We start from the raw sequence: 19,387 nt of genomic DNA, 5'->3' as shown, positions 1-19,387 counted from the left end.
GGGACTGTCCCCCGCTGATTCATGCCCTGGTCCCTAATTGCTATTTACAGTGGCACCGAGTTCGCTGAACTGGAGGAGGTGGTGGCACTGGTCCCACTGGGGCACTGGCAGGGCCAGGAGGGTGCACGGCCCTGAGGCTGCCAGGGAAAGGGCTGGAGGCTGCCAAGGTGGAAGCGGCTCCCCGGATGGGGCAGAGGAGGGGTCTGGCAGAGCAGGCACTCAGGGAATGGGGTAACTCAATGGGAACTGGCACTCGGGGAGCTCAGGCCTCGGCATCAAGCAGGCTCAGCAGAGACAGAGGGATCAAAGCTTCCTCCTGCACCCATCCCCGCTGGCCTCAGCCACTGGAGACAGGGGGAACAGGTCCGTCAAGGCAGCCTCCTGCAGCAAGTGCTGCTGCCGCTGACTAACGCCAGGGTGGAGAGACTCCCAGGCAACAGCTCACTTCCTCTGGGTCCTACCACAAACAACGGCCGCTGCCAATGCCGTGGCTCTAGCAATGCCCACGGGCGCTGCTCACCCAGCACGGGGACCCCAGGAGCTTGGTCCCACGCAGGAGCCAGCCAGCAGCATCCCACCACAGAGACTTCTCTGCTCCGGGGGGGTGCAGGCACAGGGAGCCGGGCGTTACCCACGCCAAATCCACCACCCCAGCAGACGGGATCCCCCTGCCTGCCATGGCCCTGCTGTCATCAGGGAAAGGCTGGTTGGGTAAATCCACCCCCTCTGCCAGGCCCCTGCCCTGCCTGGGAGAATCTCAGCCCAAGGACGATGCCAGAGGCAGATCATTTTGCTGGCTCCTTTATTCAGGCAGAGTTCACGGGGAAGGGGGAGGCAGGGAGCCAGGCTTACGACCAGGTTTCAGACTGGAAGCGCTGCGACCGTTCCAGGGCTGTTAAATGCTCCTCCGCTTCGGAGGGCGACAGGCCACCCTCCAGCTGCAACACCGACCGCAGGGCTTCGGCCACCGCTGCTGGCATCTGCTTGGCATTCCTGGAAGAGAGAGCAGGCGGTGGGATGGAGGGCGAGCAGGAAAACTGGGAGCGTATCTGCATCCCCCGTGCTCCGGCACAGCAGCCCATCAGCGGGGCAGCGGTCCAGGGTGGTGGGAACCTGCCTCACCCTGTACCACGGGCTGCCTGGCACCGAATAAATGACAGGCTTCGAGAGGCAGCTCGTACCACTCCCTAGAGAGCAGTGCCGTTATCCACGCAGGGCCTTTCAGCACCTGCGTTTGCAGGCAAAGACGAGGCCTCGGTACCTGGTCCCTGGCGAAGGACTGTCACGGCTCGGTAGCCTTAACTCTGGCCTCTGTATTGCTCCATTTCCCATCACCCTCATTACAGGGACATGGGGAAGCTGCACGAGTTGTTAATTTATCAGCAGGAGGGCAGGAAACTGTCCTTTCATCTCAGGGGAAACACTCGATGGAAAACATGTCTGATCCTGAGCAGGGTGAGACAGGCGCTGCGAAGGAGCAGCCGCGTCCGTCCATCCCCTGCCTCCTCTCAAGAAATCTGGAACGATTTGTTTTGATGGTGACGTTTGTAACCAAAGCCAGTTCAAACCTCAGAATAACAGAAATGGTGAAGCAAACACGAGCTCCTGCGGAGAAAACACTCGAATAGGATTCAACGCTTCCAAGCGCAATTATTCCTTATGGGAAATAAGAAATTCAGACTTTTTCGTGGAGAGTTTCATTTGATGAACCGACCGTGTGACAAAAAAAAAAAATCTAATAAAAAATTTCCCAGGCTGCTCCAATTGGCACGAGCATCTGGCAACGTCCTTGCTGTTTCCCCAAGAACAAGGCAGAATTCTGACTCGCGTTTGAAGCTGATTAACGTCCCAAAATACACCGAAAGGAGGTCTTCTTTTTTTGGAAGAGTCGTCTTGCTTCTGAGTCAGGCACTGATATGCAAGTGCAAGATAATGGAGCTGGGCTTGTGATGGAAAACATGTCAAGTATCTAATTTTTGCAGAAAAAAAGAAGCATTTTCCACCTTTTTGCCCCTGGGTGAGATAAGCTGGGCACAGAGAGAAGATACAGCCCTGGCTCCCCAGACCCTGACCCCGCCGGCAAGGCAGACACGCCGTGCTACACAGCCCAGGGCCACCGCTCAGGGAAACACAGCCCAGGATTCACCTTTCCCATCTTTCTCCTACTGTGGCTGAAGCTGTGAATACTATTTTTAGGGGAAAAAAGGCCATTTTCAGGCTGCCTTCCTGTTTGGCACCCCACGGGCTGCTCCCAGCAGAGGTCTGGGGGCCAAGGAGGAGCGCTGTGATCCTGGGGGTCTTTACACCCCGTGCGGGCTGTTCTGGATGGGTGGGAAAGTGCCTGCTGGCCACAGGACACTGACCATTCGTGCCAGGAGGATGAGGCGCTCAGATCCCACCTGCCCCATCGGGGCTGAGGGCTACCCCAAAGACCCCAGTGAGATGGGTCTCAGAGTAACCCCGATGTCCAAAACAGCATCCCCATGGCCACTCCAAAATCCTGCCATGGGGGGAGCCGTGCAAGCCATGCTCTTTCCAAGACGCTGAGGAAGAGGAATTTTTTTGGCAGCCCCCAAGGTGTCTCCCATCAGCACCAGAAAGTAGCAAAGAGGATGGAAGAGGGAGAGGACAGAGGTATCGGGTCACCGCAGATGGGCACCCAAAGTCTTGGCATTTGGGCTGTGGATGGAGGCAGGACCCCAAGTCCTAAGTGCCATTTAATGGAGGGAAGCAAACACGAATCCCACATCTGTGGGTAGGAATCACCAGCTTGGGGCAAGGGCCCCAGGAAGCCCCACGATGCAGCGAGGCACACCAGACAAAGTGGCAGCAAGCGAGGGGCAGTGGGCGGCCTGGCCTCCGCTTCCTGGGGAGTAAACAAAAATCTCCTTCTCCCAGGAATGCAGCGAGGCCAGTCTCGCCCTGCGAGGCACCGAGGAAATTCCTGCTGTCGTGCGGGACAGGCAGGAAAGAGCCTCCTGCAATGGCTGCTCGTGTCGACAGCAAGGCACAGGTCTGCACAGTGCTCTCCAGGTCACGGGGTGCACGGCAAACACCATCGCCAGCCTCTCGCCAGCTCAAGGAGCCCAAAGCATTTCACAATCCTCGCCCCAGGCAGCGGGGAGCAGCCTCCTCCCTGCCACACAGGCAGCGACAAGGGCAGGCAGGTTAAGGGCTCTGCCCAGGAAACGAGCCACCGAGCAGGTACGGAGCTGCAGACCCTCTGCCTCCGAAGGCCAGACCCCACTTTTTGGCCACCAGTTCAAGATTTCAACCAGCCCCAGGTAACCACCCGGAGAACAACTGCTCTGTCAAAGGAGGAAGGCTGTGGTGCAACGCAGCTCGTCCCTGCCCCAGGAAGGCAGTTTCGGGTGCAAAGAGCCAGCCAGGATGTGCCGAGCGTCCCCACAGCTGTTGCTCACGAGCCCCAGCACCGGTGGAGCTCTGGTATATTGTGCTTTAAAAGCCTCCTGCCCGCCTGAGCCCCCACAGGAACCACACAAGCCTTTTTCTCCGGTTTCACCGAGCCGCGCTGGAGGAGAGGGGTGTGAAAAGGCCGGGGCTCTCCTGTGCATGGACCTGCTGTGGGTCACAGGGAGCCCGCTGGCAGTTGGAGGGATGGGCACACAGGGTCGGCTGGAGCAGCTTCAGCACGGTTCCAGCTCTGCCCCTCCTAACTGGAGCACAGGGTAGGTGAGAAATGGCCCTCTCAGCCCAGGGCTTGCGGAGCAGGACAGATGGAGAGGGGGAACAAGCTGGTCCCTCTGCAGTGGTCACTGCAGTCCCCAGAGACCTGCCGGGGTGCAGAGTGTGCTCATTCCGGAGGGTGAGCCGAGGGAACGCCTCCAGGGAGGGGGAGAAGCAGCGACGTGCAGCCCCGCTCCCCTAATCCCTGCACAAACACCTCTCACTCACCCAGCCAGGTAGACACGAGCGTTCCCACTGCTCAGCAGCTCCCACACGAGCCTGCGGTTCTCCTGGATGCGGTGCTGAACATAAACCTTCTCCTCCTGCAAGGAAACACGGTGCTGAGCCCACCAGCCGTGGCAGCAACCCCAGCCCCAGCCCCAGCCTGCCTGGCTGGCCCCTGGGGACGGTTCTCAGGGGCTGTTTGCAGGAGCTGGGGGCAGCGCAGCCCCCCCCCCAGAGCAGGGGGCACTGAGAGAAGCAGTGGGATCAACTCTCACACAGGGAAGTGAATCCCCCCACTGGGATGGGTTGGTGGGAGATGGGTGCAGCAGAAGGAGCGTCTGTGGGGAACACACCCCAAGGAGCCCCTCCAAATCCTCCGTCTGCCCCCTGCCTGCTCCAGCGCTGGTGAACAGCCAGGGCTGGGGAATCCCTGGGAGGGCTCCCCTCCTGCCCTCTCCTCTCCCAGCATAGCGGAGGAGACTCGGTGGCCCCCCTGTCACAGGGCTGCTGCAGGGCAGAGACCCTTTCCCGCACCCCTGGCTGCTGGTCCCAGCCCTGTCACCTGCTGGAGGCTTGAACCAGCTCAGAAGGGCAGGAAGGTTGAGAGAGACAGCATCGGTCCCACTCCCTGCCCCGCCACGGTGCTTAGGGACTGGGTATGACTGGCTTTTGGCACGGTACAGCCCAACAGAGGAGAGTTCCCAAAGGGTTAATCCACAAGACTTCACACATCCAAGCAACTGCCTACGGCCCTGGCTTTTGCCCAAGACGAACACCATCGCCAACGTGCCTGAATTCACTGCCGGCCCAGACGGGTTCTCCATGACAAAGGTGACACTGTGATGGAGGCCAGGCTCTCTGCCGCGTGCCCCACCACGCCGGGCTCTGCATAGCAGTGAGCTGAGCTGCGGGCGCAGCCTCCTCCCCACGTCCTCCTCCGTCCCGTCCAGCCCCAAAGGCAACAAAGCTCTTGCTGCATTTCAGGCTCTCTGGACGCTGCAGTTTGGAGCTGTGTGTGGGACCAACCCCCAGCAGCAACCAGCCCCGGCTGTCACAAGAGCCGGTCACCGCGCGGTCAGCAGGTCCCACGCGGCTCCGCCGGTTGCATTGCAATCAGGTCACCCCCGGGCACAGCTCCGCTGCTCCGACCCGGCCGCCGGCGTGGCAGGAGGGAAGCAAGCCCGTCGCAAGCACCGACCCAGCCAGCCCGTAGCTCAGCTTCAGCATCATTAACATTAATCAGCTACGTGCTGACAGAGGCTCTGCCGACGACGCCGGGGCTCCAAGCGGGTCATTTAAGGACTTGCAGCTACCTGGAAACCAGAGCACCCCAGTGACAAACCCAGGTCACGACGTCTCAGCTAAACCCCAGGGCATCCTGCTGAAAATTAGCACAGCTGCATTAGGCCGGGATCAATCCGTCTGCACCGCCGGGCAGACGTGATGTGACAGGAGGTCACTGCAAAGGCGACCTTACGGAGAGACGAGGGAAATCCTGCTCGGCCACGGAGCATCCCAGCTCCCACCGGCTCTTTGAAAACAAACTTTTTGATGAGTTAATGGCTGTGGTATCCCCGAGAGCCGCAGGTACAACAGCCCAACGCGGCACATCCTACCAGCGCTCCCACTGTGCTCACCCCCCTGTGCAGCACTGCAAGGACTTGGTGGCAGAAGACCCTCATGACAAACCGCTTCGCCCCAGGGAGCAGGCAGAGAAGGGAGGCCAGGAGGCATGTTCCGATGTGAGTCCTGTCCCTCCAGAGTCTGTGAGGGCAGGAGGAGGCTCTGGGGCCGCTTTCCAGATTTGGGGAGCAGCAGATCCCCCCTTCACCGTGTAAGCCATCAGAAAAAAGGCAGACAGGTCATCCAACAGACCTCTGCAGCGCTGCTCCTGTTCATCAAAGACTTGGAAAGCCTTCACAGAGACATTCCACTCACACCTTACAAGTGACTGGATAAAAGATGCTGGCTTCATGTCAATGCATGCACACAGCCAGGAGAAAAGGACTGGTGCAGCTGAGCTACCTAGAAACACCCGTGCTCACTGACCCTTTTTTATCAGATCTCTCTGTTTCAAAGGCAGGCTGAGCTTTCAGTGCCATCAAGGGACAGGGCAAGGCAGTGAAACAGAGTCCCAGCTCATGCAGCCTCTCTGGCTACATAAAAAAGCCCTGCAGTCCAGAGAGGGGCTGAGAGCTGCCCACCAGAGACGCTGCCTGGGAAATGTGGGAGCAAAGTGAGGGGCTGAGTTGTGGGAATGCTTGTACCTCTGGGGAGCTTTCTCCTGCAGGCTGAGGCTCGGGGAGAGCTGGCATGGAGACCATGCTCCTCGGCTTCAGTCAGCAATCAGAGGGACACGGAGGGAAGGGCGGCACTCAGCCAAGAAAGGTTATTGCCTGGTGACCCCCCCCCGCGAGGCCTGGGAGCCTTTTATCGCTCACGTGGTCCAGCCAAAGCTGGCTAACGCCTTATCTGCTCTGGCACTCGCCGGCCCCATCCCAGCAACCTTCTAGCTCAACTCAGCTAGACATGTCCCGGACAGGCAGCAGCACTGAGCTGCTGGTGGGGATCCCAGCCAGCACCCAGGTGGTGCAGGAGAGCAAGGTGACCACTGTGCCACCTCACCAGGTCCTTCACAGGTACAGGGGCCAGAAACACTGGCAGACTCCCATAAGTGCTGCCTGAGATGCTTCTGTATCCACCTTCCTCCTCTGGGAACTAACCTGGTCCCTGGAGAAGGCAGTGAAGAGCGTCAGGAAGCCCCTCCTCACCAGCTCTTCCCACTCTGCCTGGCAGTAGAAGTCCTTGGAATTCTGGCGGCACCCGAAGAACAAGCAGTTCCCTGCAGAGAGGAGACCAGAAGGGTGGTGCTGGGGGGACCAAACGCCCTGTGAACGCTGGGGACCATTGGTGCCCATGGGACCTGCAGCAGAGCCCCAGGCTCTCACCTCTTTGCCAGGCCTGGCTGATGGCCCTGGCCCGGAAGAGCCAGGAGAACTTAGGAACCATGTGAGCATGAAGCCAAGTGGCTTGTGGTAACGAGAGGCCCCTGTGTGCTGGAAAAGCAGGAGGCAGGGGGCAGGTAGGGCAAGAAGAGCCCCCTAAGGCTTCTAGTTCCCCTCCACCAGCCTCAGCTTCCTGCTGAGACCCACAGCTGAGGCGGGGGAATGAGGATGGGACAAGGGCAGAGATGCGACTCCTTGTGCAGCAGAAGATGAGCGCAACAACCCACCTTCACTCACAGAGAGACAAGAAAGGGCCTCTGACCCGAGGGGCAGCCTGGCAGCACAGCTTGTTAATAGCCACCCAGGCTGCACACACCAGGCTCTGCTCCTCACCTGCCCCAGAGCTCAGTTCACTCCCACTCACACACAGCAACGGCTGGGCCTGTCCAAACCCTCGGCAGCCCTCAATCCCTCCTTCCCATATGCTGAACACAGGCCTGCCTGCAGCAAGGGGCACCCTTAGCCCCTCCCAGAACCATCCCTCACCTCTCCGTCCTTGTGCCACCCGCTCCTGTATCGCTGCTCGGAAAGGTGCCACCCCTGTGCCGGGGCCAATCATGATCACGGGGGTGTCAGGATCAGCTGGGAACTTCATTCCTCCTTTCTTCACCCAAAGAGGCACTCGGACATCACCTGCAAAACAAACAGACTGACTAGCATCACCTCACCACCCCTGCACCCGTAACACACCCTGTGCAGGGCCAGCCCAGTGTCCAGCTCTTCCAAGATGCTCCGGAGATACGGACGGCACCTGGCTCACCACCACGCCGGCACCAAGGCGGCCCTGGTGCCACAGGCACACTATATCTGTATGAAAAGTGCTTTGTCTGTCTCAGCACAGTCTCTGCAAGCACCTGAGTAAACCCCAGGAGCAAGGCAAGAGCCCCACAGCACACGGGCTGTGGGACAGCCTTCTCCTCGCACAGCCGGTGCCAGGGAAGAGAGAGGTGGAGACGAACAGAGATCTCAACCTGGCTGTCGAGTAAGGGAGGGCCAAACTTGCCTCCTCTGGGAGCCAGAGGAGGGGTGAAGATCCTCACCTAGGTACTCAGATAAGACCCAATCTTGCCCTGGAGTCATACAGAGTATTTCTCTACCATCTTGCAGCGGGGAGACCCCATGAGCTTGTCTCATTTGCTTAGGGACCCAGCTGGAGGGGTTTTGCCATTAGAGCAGATGAGAAGCACACACAGGCTTCAAAGGACAGGATGGATGTGCTCAAAGGAAGGACCATCCTTCCCAGAGCTGGTGCTATGGGTCTGGAAGTGTCCAGCAGTCACAGCACTACCAAATTCAGGACACCGGGAGCAGCCCACTGTGGGACAGCAGCACACACTGGTGCTCAGAGCAGCAGGGTCAAGCAGCTGGGAGAAACCCAGGAGCTCAGGGTGCTCAGGGCAAGCTGGAAGAGCACGCCATGCTCTGAAGAAGATGGGAGCAGTGAGGAAGGATGGCTACTGTGAATTCAGCCCATCCTGCCAAGCCAGCATGCTTTAGCTCGCCATGGTGGTGGTGCTCAAGCCAGGGTCGAGGCAGCTCCAGCACGTGGCCAGCATGCACACCGCTCCACCATGGTCCCACGGGATTCAGTGCTGTGTGCTGTGGCAAGCACACAGGGTTCTCACAGACTCCAAGCAATTACCTTGCTCTGGGTTGAGAGAAGCCAACCAGGTAGAGCAGAGACCACGGCGGGGTTTGCTGAGCCGTGTCTTGTACTGCACGACTGCCATGAGGATCTGGATCCGGTCAGGGTGAGCCTGTGTCCAGACAGGAGCTGTGAGAAATGAGAAGACACCCGGCACGGCTCTGCAGGAAGAGTCCAGTGCCTCCCCCAGGGACAAAGCCTGTGCCTAGCTCCTGCAAGGGTGTTTGCAACACTTGTCCCAGCCTTAAACAGCCTCTTGGACACAGAATGGAGCACACCCTTGCCCAAAACCTTCTCAATGGGGAAGGGGGTTTTCCCAGAGAAGCACTGCTGCAGGAGTGCTCTGCACAGCTTGCAACGGCGACAGAGACTGTCCAACCCAAGAGGAGGACAAATCCCACCCATGTACTGACGTCTGCCAAGCCACCCGGGCCAGGTCCCACTGCCACCTCCTGGCAGCAGCAGGAAGCAGCACTCCCCCTTCCCACGGCCACACCACCCAGGGACGCTTCCAGCCTCCATGGCACCACATCCCACCGCTCCCCACAACATGGACACCAGACCCCTGCAGTCGCTGCAGGAGGGCAAGTGGAGGCTGGCACAGCCCTGGGGTTAAGGGCACACACTCACAGCAGAGCAGGGGTTCAGGTGGGCTGTGGGTGCTCAGAGGGCCTGGGAGTACAGCCTGAGCATCCATGGCGTGCACAGCACCAACAGTCAGCCCTGGCCCTGCCAGGCCGTCAGCTCAGAGCCCGACACGAGGCCGAAAAGGGCTGAGCTCTTACCAGCATGGAGGAGGCGATGGAAAAGGCACGGGGTCTGATGCGGGGGATGAGGTCCAGCAGGTATTCAGGTGGAATGGCACACGTGGTGTGAGGGAAATCCCAGAGTGCCTGCAAAGCCAAGGCGGGGTAAAACCCCGTGCACCCCCACAGGCAGCCTGGGCAGCAGAGGCTGTCCCACACTGCTGTGCCACACTGCCCTCAACCAAAGGCACCACGCCGGGTACCTCCGAGCACCAACCGCCCTGTCCCACTGCCCTCCCCTCACCCCAGCCTGCAGCACAGAGCCCAGCAGGATTTGGAGCAGGTCTTAACCACCAGTAGAAATCCAAGGACACTTGAGAAAATGGGTGAAGTAAATTCCCCAGCCAAGAAATTATGGCTCATCACCTGCCTGGGTGCTCTATGCCGTGGCACAGCCCTCAGAGCGGGTTTGCCGTGCTCCCCCTGCCCTACCTCGAGAGTGGTCCTGCGGGGCCGGTTGCAGTAGCTGTACAGCTCTTCCTGACCCTGCGCAGAGCTGAACTCCTGCAGCTTCTCCCGCTCCAGCTCGTTCGTAGAGAAGTAGGACAAGAGCTCGAAGAAGGAGCGCCGCGGCACACAGGAGATGTCCAGGTAGTGGGTGACCAGGTGCTGAATGGTGCAGGGCTGCGGCAAGAGGGCAGGGAGGGATGTGCCTGCAAGGCAAGGCAGCGGGGAGAGCTCAGGGCCAGCACCGGGGTTGGATGCCCGAGCACTGCCTGCCTGCTGCCCCCGCAGCTCTGGCGCTCCCCAGGCCCCCAGCCCCGCCGCCTGCAGCCACCCACATGTTGCATGAATGTGCTACTGGAGCCAACTTTAGCTCCTGCCATTGCTGCTCCCCCCACAGGCCCCCACTCCACCCTGCTCTCTCCAGCTTGCTTTTCAAGCCCACAGGTTTGCAACAGAGGAAGTCAGTGGTGTTGAGCTGTCCCTTACTTTATGCAAGTGCTTTAAGACAACGCCTTAGCAATACGGGTCCCACCTTGCCCGCACACACTGCGGTGGAAATAACCAGCAGTGTCACAGGTGTCAGGTCTGTCCTTGTCTCCTACTTCTCTCCCAAGGGAGTGAGGAGGAGCCTGAACTTCTCTTGGGTTTGCCTGCCAGGCAAAAATCCCAGCACTCACAGACAGGTGAGAGATGGAGGGGGAATGGGCACTCAGTGGAGAGGAGAGAAAACTCTCCCAGTACCACGCAGACTGCAGAGCCACCAAGGGCTCCGAGGGGTTTCTCTAGTTGCTGGTGCCAGTTTGTGGCTGCAAAAGCACCCGCAGTAGGTCCCTGGGGTGCAGCCAGAGTGGGGAGCCCTGCATGTCCCAGGCAAGGATGCACAGGCATGGATGGATCAGCAGTGTGAGCAACCCGACTGGGGTCTTGGGCTGGGGAGGCTGCAGGATCCTCCACGCTCTGGGCTGGGGGCTGCAAAGACACAAGGCGTTGGTGCAGCCTGGACACTGCTGGGTTCTGCCCATGAGTCGCAATGGATCCACACGTGCAGAGCACTGGGAGGGAAGGAGAGACCTGGCACTGCGAGACAGGCAGATGTCCTGTACCCGTCAGCTACTCCCAGCTCCCCACGTACTGTGCCTAAAGCAAAGGAAGAGCAGAGCTCCAGGCTGGGCCAGAACTCAGGGGCTGCCCCATCCCAGCCGGGAGGGAAAGGAGCAGTGGGCAGGACGTACCGGGCTCCGTGGGCTTCAGCACAAAGCGTCTGTCTGGATCCAGGCGCAGGAGCTGGCAGAACTGCTGCACGTCTTCGGGGCAGTTCTGGGGCTGGATCATCACGACGTCTCCCGCACTGAACCTGCGGGTGCAGCGGGACCTGCTGAGGGCAGCCACGAGGCCCGCCCATGGGTACAGCACTGCCATCCTGACCAGCACCCGCACCAGGGGACAGGCCACAACTAGCCAAATCTTCAGTGTCACTAACGTTATGCTCCCTAACCTGATAAGGCAGAGAGCTGGTCCATGGGCAGGACACACACTGCCACACACCCCTGACTTTGTCACGGAGGGGGACAGCACAGCCGGGACCATGTCCATGAGGCTGCAGCCTCAGATATTACTGAAGAAGGGGAGTGGAAGAGGAAGGCAGGCTACGGGACACCCGATCCCACACAGCAAAGCCTGGGGGCGTCAGGAAAACACTCACGTGATCCCTGAGCCCGTGATATCAAACTCAATGAGCCGGACGTCCTGGAAATGGGACTCTGCCGTGACCCGCTGGTTGGACACCATCTGGGCAGCGAAGGGATGCAGCTCAGAGGGAACAGCCCTGGGTGCTGTTGGCTGGAGCAGGCCACCATCGGGGTGTGGGGAGTCCTCAGGCAGGTAGTGCAGGGTGTATTTTGGGGGCAGACTGTGGGGAGGAGAGCAATGCAGTGCGGTTACCTCCATGTCACGGCTCCTCTGCTGCTGTAGCACTAGAGGCTGGAGGCAGGGAGAAGCCTGAAGTCTCCCACTGTATCCACCACCCATCGCCCCTGTCCCCTGGAGCTGGGCTGTGGTAAGGGAACGCACTGCAGACTGCCAGGAGCAGGAGATCCCAAAGGGTCCAGAGCAGGCAGAGCGAGGCTGGCTGGGCACACACGCTCAGCAGGTCTGCCAAGGGCAGAGGCACGTCAAGACAGCAAGATGGGCAGAGCCCTACCAGGGCAGCTGACACACACCCAGGGGACAAGGGGACACCCCATCCAGAGAGAGATGGGTCACCCGTGGCCAAAGTCCTTGGGACACCAGAAGCTGTGTGGGGAGGCTCCCTGGTCAAAGCAGGGCATATCTCCACCGTGGAGAACAGCCAAGGAAGCTTGGCATTTCACACCAGCCACCTCCAGCACTCCCTGCCCGCCCTCTGCACGCACCGTACATCCCGACTGATGATCTCAAGGCCAGGAGGGAGAGGATACAAGGAGAGGATCTTGTCCCATAAGGCCAGGAGCCACGGATCGACCACTGCATCTGGCCTGCAAGGGGGAAAATTCATAGAATCATTCTGTCTGGAAAGGACCTTTAAGATCATCAAGTCCAACTGTTAACCTAACGCTACCAAGTCCACCACTAAACCAGGTCCCTAAGCACCACATCTACTCGTCTTTTAAATACCTCCAGCCCTGCTACCCCTGCACCCAGACAATGTTGGGTCACCCCTGGGAAACCACCTCTGCTCCCCTTTCACTGCACACTCACTCTGTGCCGTTCCCTTCCAGCTTCAGGTCTGGAAAAACGTCTCAGCCACTCTAAGCACTCACTCGCTCTCTGTGGCCCAACCACTGACATCTGAACAGAACCACCAACCCCCCCGAGTGCAGCCAGTGGCATCCACCGACCCCCTAAGCCACACACAGCCTCTGCCCCGTACGAGCAGAGCAGCAGCCCAGCTCAGGCTGCTGTAACGCCTGCAGGTACGCGGCTGTGTGACGCAGCTGTCCCCTGGTCTGGAGAGGGCTGCGGCAGAGTCAGGAGACATCAGCACTTGCTGGGGGTTGTAGGACACCCTGGAGAAGCAAAGTGACCCAGGTCCTGGCACAGGGGAGGTATGAGTAGAGACCAGCTCGTTCATAGAGAGCAGCAGGAGGCTGCTGGCCACGTCTGGGGCACAGGAGCAGACCTGTGGTGGGAGCAGCACGCTGCTGTCCCCGAGGCTGGGGTAAAGCATACTCAGCCCTGCCATCAGCCCGAGGACAAAACTATAGTGCACCCCAGGGCTCCCCCCACTGCCACCCCTCCGCTGGGCTCTTACCCCAAGTCATGCTGGTCATCTCCCAACGCCACTGGCAGCAGAGGGCTGCCCCCAAGCTGTAGCACCCGTTTGTGCAGCTTCTTCGCAACAAAATTAAACCTGAGCAGAGAACAAGTGCAGCTGCAGAGGGCTCGGCTCCTCCAGCAGGACCTGCCTACCTGAGCCAGCACACGCTGACAGGGCTACACTGGAGCAGCACAGAGGCAGGTCCAGCCAGAGCCAGCATGAGTGACCTGGCCCTGCATCCTGCCCAGCCCACGCCTCCATACTGGAGCAGCCTGGAGAAGCAGCTGGCTGCCACTTGCTGGGCCACACAGGCTGTGCCCAGCATCCCAGAAGGAACTTGGGGAGGTCAAGCTTCCCTTCAGGGCAGCTTGTGCCCCAGGCAGAGAAACACTTCATAGAATCATAGAACGGTTTGGGTTGGGAGGGACCTTAAAGACCATCTAGTTCCAACCCCCCTGCCACGGGCAGGGACACCTTCCACCAGACCAGGTTGCTCCAAGCCCCATCCAACCTGGCCTTAAACGCTGCCAGGGAGGGGGCAGCCACAGCTTCTCTGGGCAACCTGGGCCAGGGTCTCACCACTCTCACAGCAAAGAATTTCTTCTCATATCTCATCTAAATCTCCCCTCTTTCAGTTTAAAACCGTTCCCCCTTGTCCCATCACTCCATGCCCTTGTAAAAAGCCCCTCTCCAGCTTTCCTGTAGCCCCTTCAGGTACTGGAAGGTGCTAGAAGGTCTCCCCGGAGCCTTCTCTTCTCCAGGCTGAACAGCCCCAACTCTCTCAGCCTGTCTCCATAGCAGAGGGGCTCCAGCCCCCTGAGCATCTTCACAGCCTCCTCTGGACTCGCTCCAACAGCTCCATGTCCTTCTGATGTCAAGGGCCCCAGAGCTGGACGCTCCTTCCCTCTAGCCCCTCACTGCCCCACGGAGCTCAGGCACACTCCCATCCCTCTCACTACAGCTCTTTCAGGCACATGGGAACAATCTTTTGGGAGAGAACTGAGACCAACGGGGCTGGCTGCCACCTAAAACTCTATGTTTCATGTCTCCCATTGGCTTGGCCCACTGGCATTGCTGTGGCAGAGGCTTTCCTGCAGTTCAGAGAGAGAACTGCATGGCTGTAATAACTGACTGAAAATGATGCCTGACATGCTGCAGCGAAGCATCAGCTTGAAGAGGCCGGGAGAAAAGAAAGGGGCAGAAGCCCTGTTCCTGGGGGTTAGGAGGGACAGGGGCTGGTGGGGCAAGGATTTTTAAAGCTGGTGGGAATTACGTTTCGTCTGAGCTGCTTCTCCAGAGTCAGGCTCCGTCTCCCCTTGCCCCTTTGTTCTCCAGCCACTCTGGTCTCACCTGCAGCCAGAGCTGCGAGGAGCAGCTGTCGTGGGCAAGCACGGAGCCGCAGAGCTGCTTACTTGGGGTAAGAGGAGTCACCAAGGCCCAGCACAGCGTAGTCCAGCTGGCAGAGGGAACCAGGCGGCAGGTTCTTCCGGAACAGAAACCGCCAGAACATCTACAAAGGACATGGCCAGGGAGTCACGCTGCTGCCAAGGAAGCCCTCCCTGCCTGCCTGTCCCTAGCTCCCTGCTCACCCACCCACCGGGTCCCTCCTGCCCTCCGCTGAGTCCCAACAGAGCGGGGAGCACGGCCTTCTGCAGAGGTGACCCACTGCTACCTGCCGGGAAGACGATGCTCTGTGAGCCCTCGACAAATCCACGGCTCTCACAATGGTGGGGCCCCTCTCAACTGTTACGCTGCAGAAATCTCACCAGCTCCCTGCCCATGATACCCCACCAGTAACATGAGATGTGACTGGTGCTGCTCCAAAGCTCCCCCCTCCAAAAATAACCATTGCTCAAGCTGCTTCAAGAGAGAAATCCAGTCATTGGACCAGAAATACAAAAGCAACAGGGACAGGAGCGTGTCCTACCTTCATGTTGTCAGGTGGGTCACCCTGGCCGGTGGTTGCACACACAAATACCACCAACAGCTCATTGATGAGGTTGGCCTGTGGGCACAAACATGGAAAGGCACATTCAGATCAGCAGCCTACAAATGCGTGTCTCAGCTGACCCAACACAGAATCATAGAATCGTTTTGGTTGGAAAAGACCTTTAAGATCATCAAGTCCAACCGTTAATCACACCACATCGAGTTCAGGGACAGACCACACTCAGAATAAAACCCCCAGCCCTGCGTGGCATGACCTCCTCTGCAGGCATTGCCGCAGCATCTGCTGCCCACTTGGCTCCTTGGTCCTCCTCACCTTGCAGGGTATGGCTGAGCATCTGTCACCTTACACAAACTCTATTCCAAGAGCCATTCCTTAGTTTTCACACGTTTTCGCTGAGTTAAGCATAAGCTGCCCTCAGGAAGGGCAGAGAGACAGGGTCTGGTGAAACACAGCAGGTCACAGCAAGGGTGGAGGATGCAAAGGCAAGTGTAGGGTCCTGCACCCAGGGAGGAATAACCCCATGTGCCACCACTCACCACATCATAGCTGTCCAGCGCCTCGACTCTGCACTGGAAGTGCCTTCGCTTGGCTTCTCTGCCAATTCTCTCGGCTGTGTCTTCAGCCGTCCCGGTTTGGCTCCCAAAAAGAACGAGGAGTTGCCGTTCCACCATCGGCAAGAGGGTTTTGGGGCTGACACTGCAAACAGCAGGGACAGGGTGAAGAGTGACAACGGGGGGGCCAGAGATGGGGGCCGAGGACTCGGGGCCAAGGCAAACTGCAAGCCCCAAATAAGTTAGCTCTTAACACGAGAAAAACCTCTTCAGCACCAGGGAGTGTTAAGGAAACCACAAGAGGGGCTGGTTCTGATCATCCAGAAACACTCCAGTGCTCCTCGGCAGTTAAGCTGACTCGACTCATAACTCCTATCACAGGCTTTGCTTTGGTTAGCATGAAATGCCTGCTGCAGGGGGAGAGGGGAAGGATTCAAAGCATCTTCAGCTTTAGTCTTCTGAATGCATCCCAGCTGCCTGAGGTGACCTTAGCAGCTCACAGACACTGAGGTTGTGAAAACTGAAGAGGCTCATTCTTCCTGCCAGACTCCTGTTCAGATGTAAGGACTACAGCAACAGCACCTGTAATATAAAGAAAATGGTTATTGCCTGCTATTCATATGCCACCCATGAAGCAACTGCAATGGGGATAATTTAATGTAAATACTGACCTATCAATCACTTGTTTAATCATCACAATGTTTTTGTAATTTTGGAGGTGTTTATAAAATACTTAAACCAAGAGCTCATTCCAACGTTTACAATATTACTGATGTCACGTTATGCTGATGCCAAAATCCTACCTCCTTTGTCGTCCTAAGAAGGATCACAATGAAGATTATAACTCAGTAGGGGATTCATCAGCAAATTAACGGAGAAACTTATAGACTTCTGACAGAAACCAGACTTGATTAGTTAAAAGTGAGGGGCCCTGAACTGAACACAGGATTCGAGGTGCAGCCTCACCAGTGCCGAGCACAGGGGTACGATCCCTGCCCTAGTCCTGCTGGCCACACTAGTGCTGATACAAGCCAGGATGCTGGTGGCCTTCTTGGCCACCTGGGTACACTGCTGGCTCATATTCAGCCAGCATCCACCAACACCCCCAGGTCCTTTTCCACCCAGGCACTTTCCAGCCACTCCGCCCCAAGCCTGTAGCGGTGCGTGGGGTTGTTGTGCCCCAAGTGCAGGACCCAACACTTGGCCTCGTTGACCCTCATACAGTGGCCTCAGCCCATCGATCCAGCCTGCCCAGACCCCTCTGCAGACCCTTCCTGCCCTCCAGCAGATCAATGCTCCCACCCAACCTGGTGTTGTCTGCAAACTTACTGAGGGTGCACTTGAGCCCCTTGTCCGGATCATTGATAAAGATATTAAAGAGAACTGGCCCCAGTACTGAGCCCTGGGGAACACCACTTATGACTGGCTGCCAACTGGATTTAACTCCATTCACCACAACTTTTTGGGCCCGGCCACCCAGCCAGTTTTTTACCCAGCGAAGCGTACGCCCGTCCAAGCCATGAGCAGCCAGTTTCTCCAGGAGATGCTGGGGGAGACTGTGCCAAAGGCTTTACCGAAGTCCAGGCACACACCATCCACAGCCTTTCCCTCACCCAGCCGCGGCTCACCTCGTAGAAGGAGATCAGGTCGGCCAAGCAGGCCCTGCCCTTCACACACCCACGCTGACCGGGCCTGTACGTGCCCATGACAGCACTCGGGCTGACCAGCACAGCCCTCCCCGGCACCGAGCTCACACCGACAACCGGCCACACAACCACAGCCACAGAAACAAGAACACACACAGAAAACACGGACCCAGAGCACAAACCGGGCGGGACGCTCCGGGGACCGCGCCAGGCCTGGGGTGAGGCAGAACCAGCGGCGCACCAGGCCTCACGCGGCCCCGCCGCAAGTCCCCATCCCGCCGCTTCCGCTAACGTCATCACCCCGCGCCACAGCACGTCATCACTCCGCTCCACACGACGTCATCACTCCGCGCCCCGCCGGCGGCCGCCGCGGCGCCGCGGACGATGCTGTTCTCGCTGCGGGAGCTGGTGCAGTGGTTGGGCTTCGCCACCTTCGAGCTCTTCCTGCACGGCCTGGCTCTGCTCGTCTTCTCCGTGCTGCTCGTCCTGAAGGTGGACGGCGAGGTCTCCGCGCTCTCCTGGTGGCTCGTCTTCGTCCCCTTCTTCGCCGCCGACGGCCTCAGCACCTACTTCACCACCATCGTCTCGGTGAGGCTCTTCCAGGACGGCGAGAAGCGCTTGGCCGTGCTGCGGCTCTTCTGGATCCTCACCATCCTCAGCCTCAAGTTCGTCTTTGAGATGCTGCTGTGCCAGAAGCTGGTGGAGCACACCCGGGAGCTCTGGTACGGCCTCATCATGTCGCCCGTCTTCATCCTCCTCCAGCTGCTCATGATCCGAGCCTGCCGCGTGAACTGACGGCGAGGGGACGGGCTCCAGGTCGCTGCCCTCGCCATCCGTGCCTGGCTCACCGGGGAGCCCTGGACTCGTAGCGATGGTCATCGGGCATCTTTATTTTATTGGGGACAATAAAGATGTCCCCATCTTTATTTCTGTACAGAGTGGTAGGTGACACGTTGCACCCGTCCAGTTCGACGAGAGGAACGTCTGTATTTAAGCACGCTGCTGTGTTGTAGGGCGTCGTATTTCTGCAAAATATTTATTCCTGTTGTGTCGTGTCCTTATTTCAGTTCACTCAGGTCTTGGCGTTAGTCTTCAAGTATCCTGCCCTGCAAGCACTGTTTGATATGCCAGTTATTGTATTTTAGAATAAAAATGCATGGAAGGATTCGCTTCAGTTATAAAATTCTTTTTCCCTAGAAAGCATTTTTACTAAAAACTGCTGCCTGGGGAATGGGAATTACCTGGAGGTCGGCTGGGTGCAGCAGATACCCTCGTATACCCCAGACCGCTGCCAGCCAGGAGCACCGCAGCTGTGGTCTCGCCTGCCCTTCCCTGTCTGAGGCCACGCGGGTGACAATGCGCTGGCTTCTGCAGCAAAGCTCGTTTATTTCCATCCATCCTCTCACTTCCCTGAGCACTTCATGCCTTCAGTGCGCTGGCAGGGTTTTACGAGCCAGAGAGAGCTGATGCGTGTATTTTTGAACAGAAATTAGGTGTTTCTCTTTGTATTTCAGATCCATTCCCTAAATATCAAGGTAGGGGTGTTGGGAGGGCGAGGCACGGGGACAGGAGTGTGCACGGCTGATGCTGGTTGTGAAGGGGAAGTTGGGTCTCTCTGAACCCCAGCTTTGGTGTGAAATGCTGTCCTCAGAACCCCAGAAAGTGTGAGTAGTTCAGGATTCCTCGGTGAAGTGCGGGTCAGTGTGTTAAATGCCGATGTCACGGGGAGCTCCCAGTGCCAGAGCCACCTCGGCATCACTTGTGTTCAGCTCCCCCCACGAGGGTGTTGCGAACAGTGGATCTGCCCCTCACCTCTCTGTGAGATATCAAGTATTGCTTTGGAGCCCAGGCCCAGAGGACTGGTGTCCTTCTGACACTGAGTTTTACAGACCTTTGTACTCTGTTGATGATATTGACTCCGAAAAAACATCTCCTGGTAGCTGGGGCTTCCCCTCCAACCTCAGCTGCTCCCTGGCCCACTCCTGTCCTTGCCCCAGCTCCTCCTGGTACCAGCCTCTCTCCTCTGCTGCTCTCGGGATCTGTTTCATGTAGATGGGATCTTCAGATGGAGAACTGCTGTGTAACCGGCTCTCCAGTTCAGAGTCACTTGGCAGAGGCCTGAGGAGCAC

At 58.4% G+C, this 19,387-nt stretch overlaps 2 protein-coding genes across 4 annotated transcripts; one reads left to right on the top strand and one right to left on the bottom strand.

The window, feature by feature from the left end:
• Nucleotides 1-785: 785 nt before the first annotated feature.
• Nucleotides 786-17,545, bottom strand: NDOR1 (NADPH dependent diflavin oxidoreductase 1). 3 transcript variants are annotated; one of them, XM_068414040.1, is made up of 15 exons: nt 17,428-17,545; nt 15,598-16,194; nt 15,038-15,115; nt 14,523-14,620; nt 13,105-13,203; nt 12,227-12,328; nt 11,518-11,724; nt 11,048-11,169; nt 9,801-10,021; nt 9,348-9,455; nt 8,560-8,674; nt 7,404-7,550; nt 6,636-6,754; nt 3,916-4,010; nt 786-993 (listed from the first exon to the last, which is right to left on the bottom strand). In XM_068414040.1, the coding sequence occupies exons 2-15, from the start codon at nt 15,730-15,732 to the stop codon at nt 849-851; spliced, it is 1,791 nt and encodes a 596-aa protein (XP_068270141.1). In that variant the 5' UTR covers nt 15,733-16,194; nt 17,428-17,545; the 3' UTR covers nt 786-848. The 3 variants fall into 3 exon arrangements, with proteins under 3 accessions (XP_068270141.1, XP_068270142.1, XP_068270143.1); XM_068414041.1 differs by having other exon boundaries at nt 17,441-17,545; XM_068414042.1 differs by lacking the exon at nt 13,105-13,203.
• Nucleotides 17,546-17,615: 70 nt separating this feature from the next.
• On the top strand, nt 17,616-18,423 carry TMEM203 (transmembrane protein 203). Its single transcript, XM_068414106.1, has one exon. It carries the CDS (start codon nt 17,643-17,645, stop codon nt 18,051-18,053), a length of 411 nt encoding a protein of 136 aa, XP_068270207.1. The 5' UTR covers nt 17,616-17,642; the 3' UTR covers nt 18,054-18,423.
• Nucleotides 18,424-19,387: the final 964 nt, after the last annotated feature.

The sequence above is a fragment of the Nyctibius grandis genome, chromosome 16 (genome assembly GCF_013368605.1).
Source record: "Nyctibius grandis isolate bNycGra1 chromosome 16, bNycGra1.pri, whole genome shotgun sequence".
Lineage (NCBI taxonomy): Eukaryota > Metazoa > Chordata > Aves > Nyctibiiformes > Nyctibiidae > Nyctibius > Nyctibius grandis.
The sequence above is the reverse complement of the archived record's forward strand: the minus strand, read 5'-3'. Positions and strand labels throughout refer to the sequence as shown.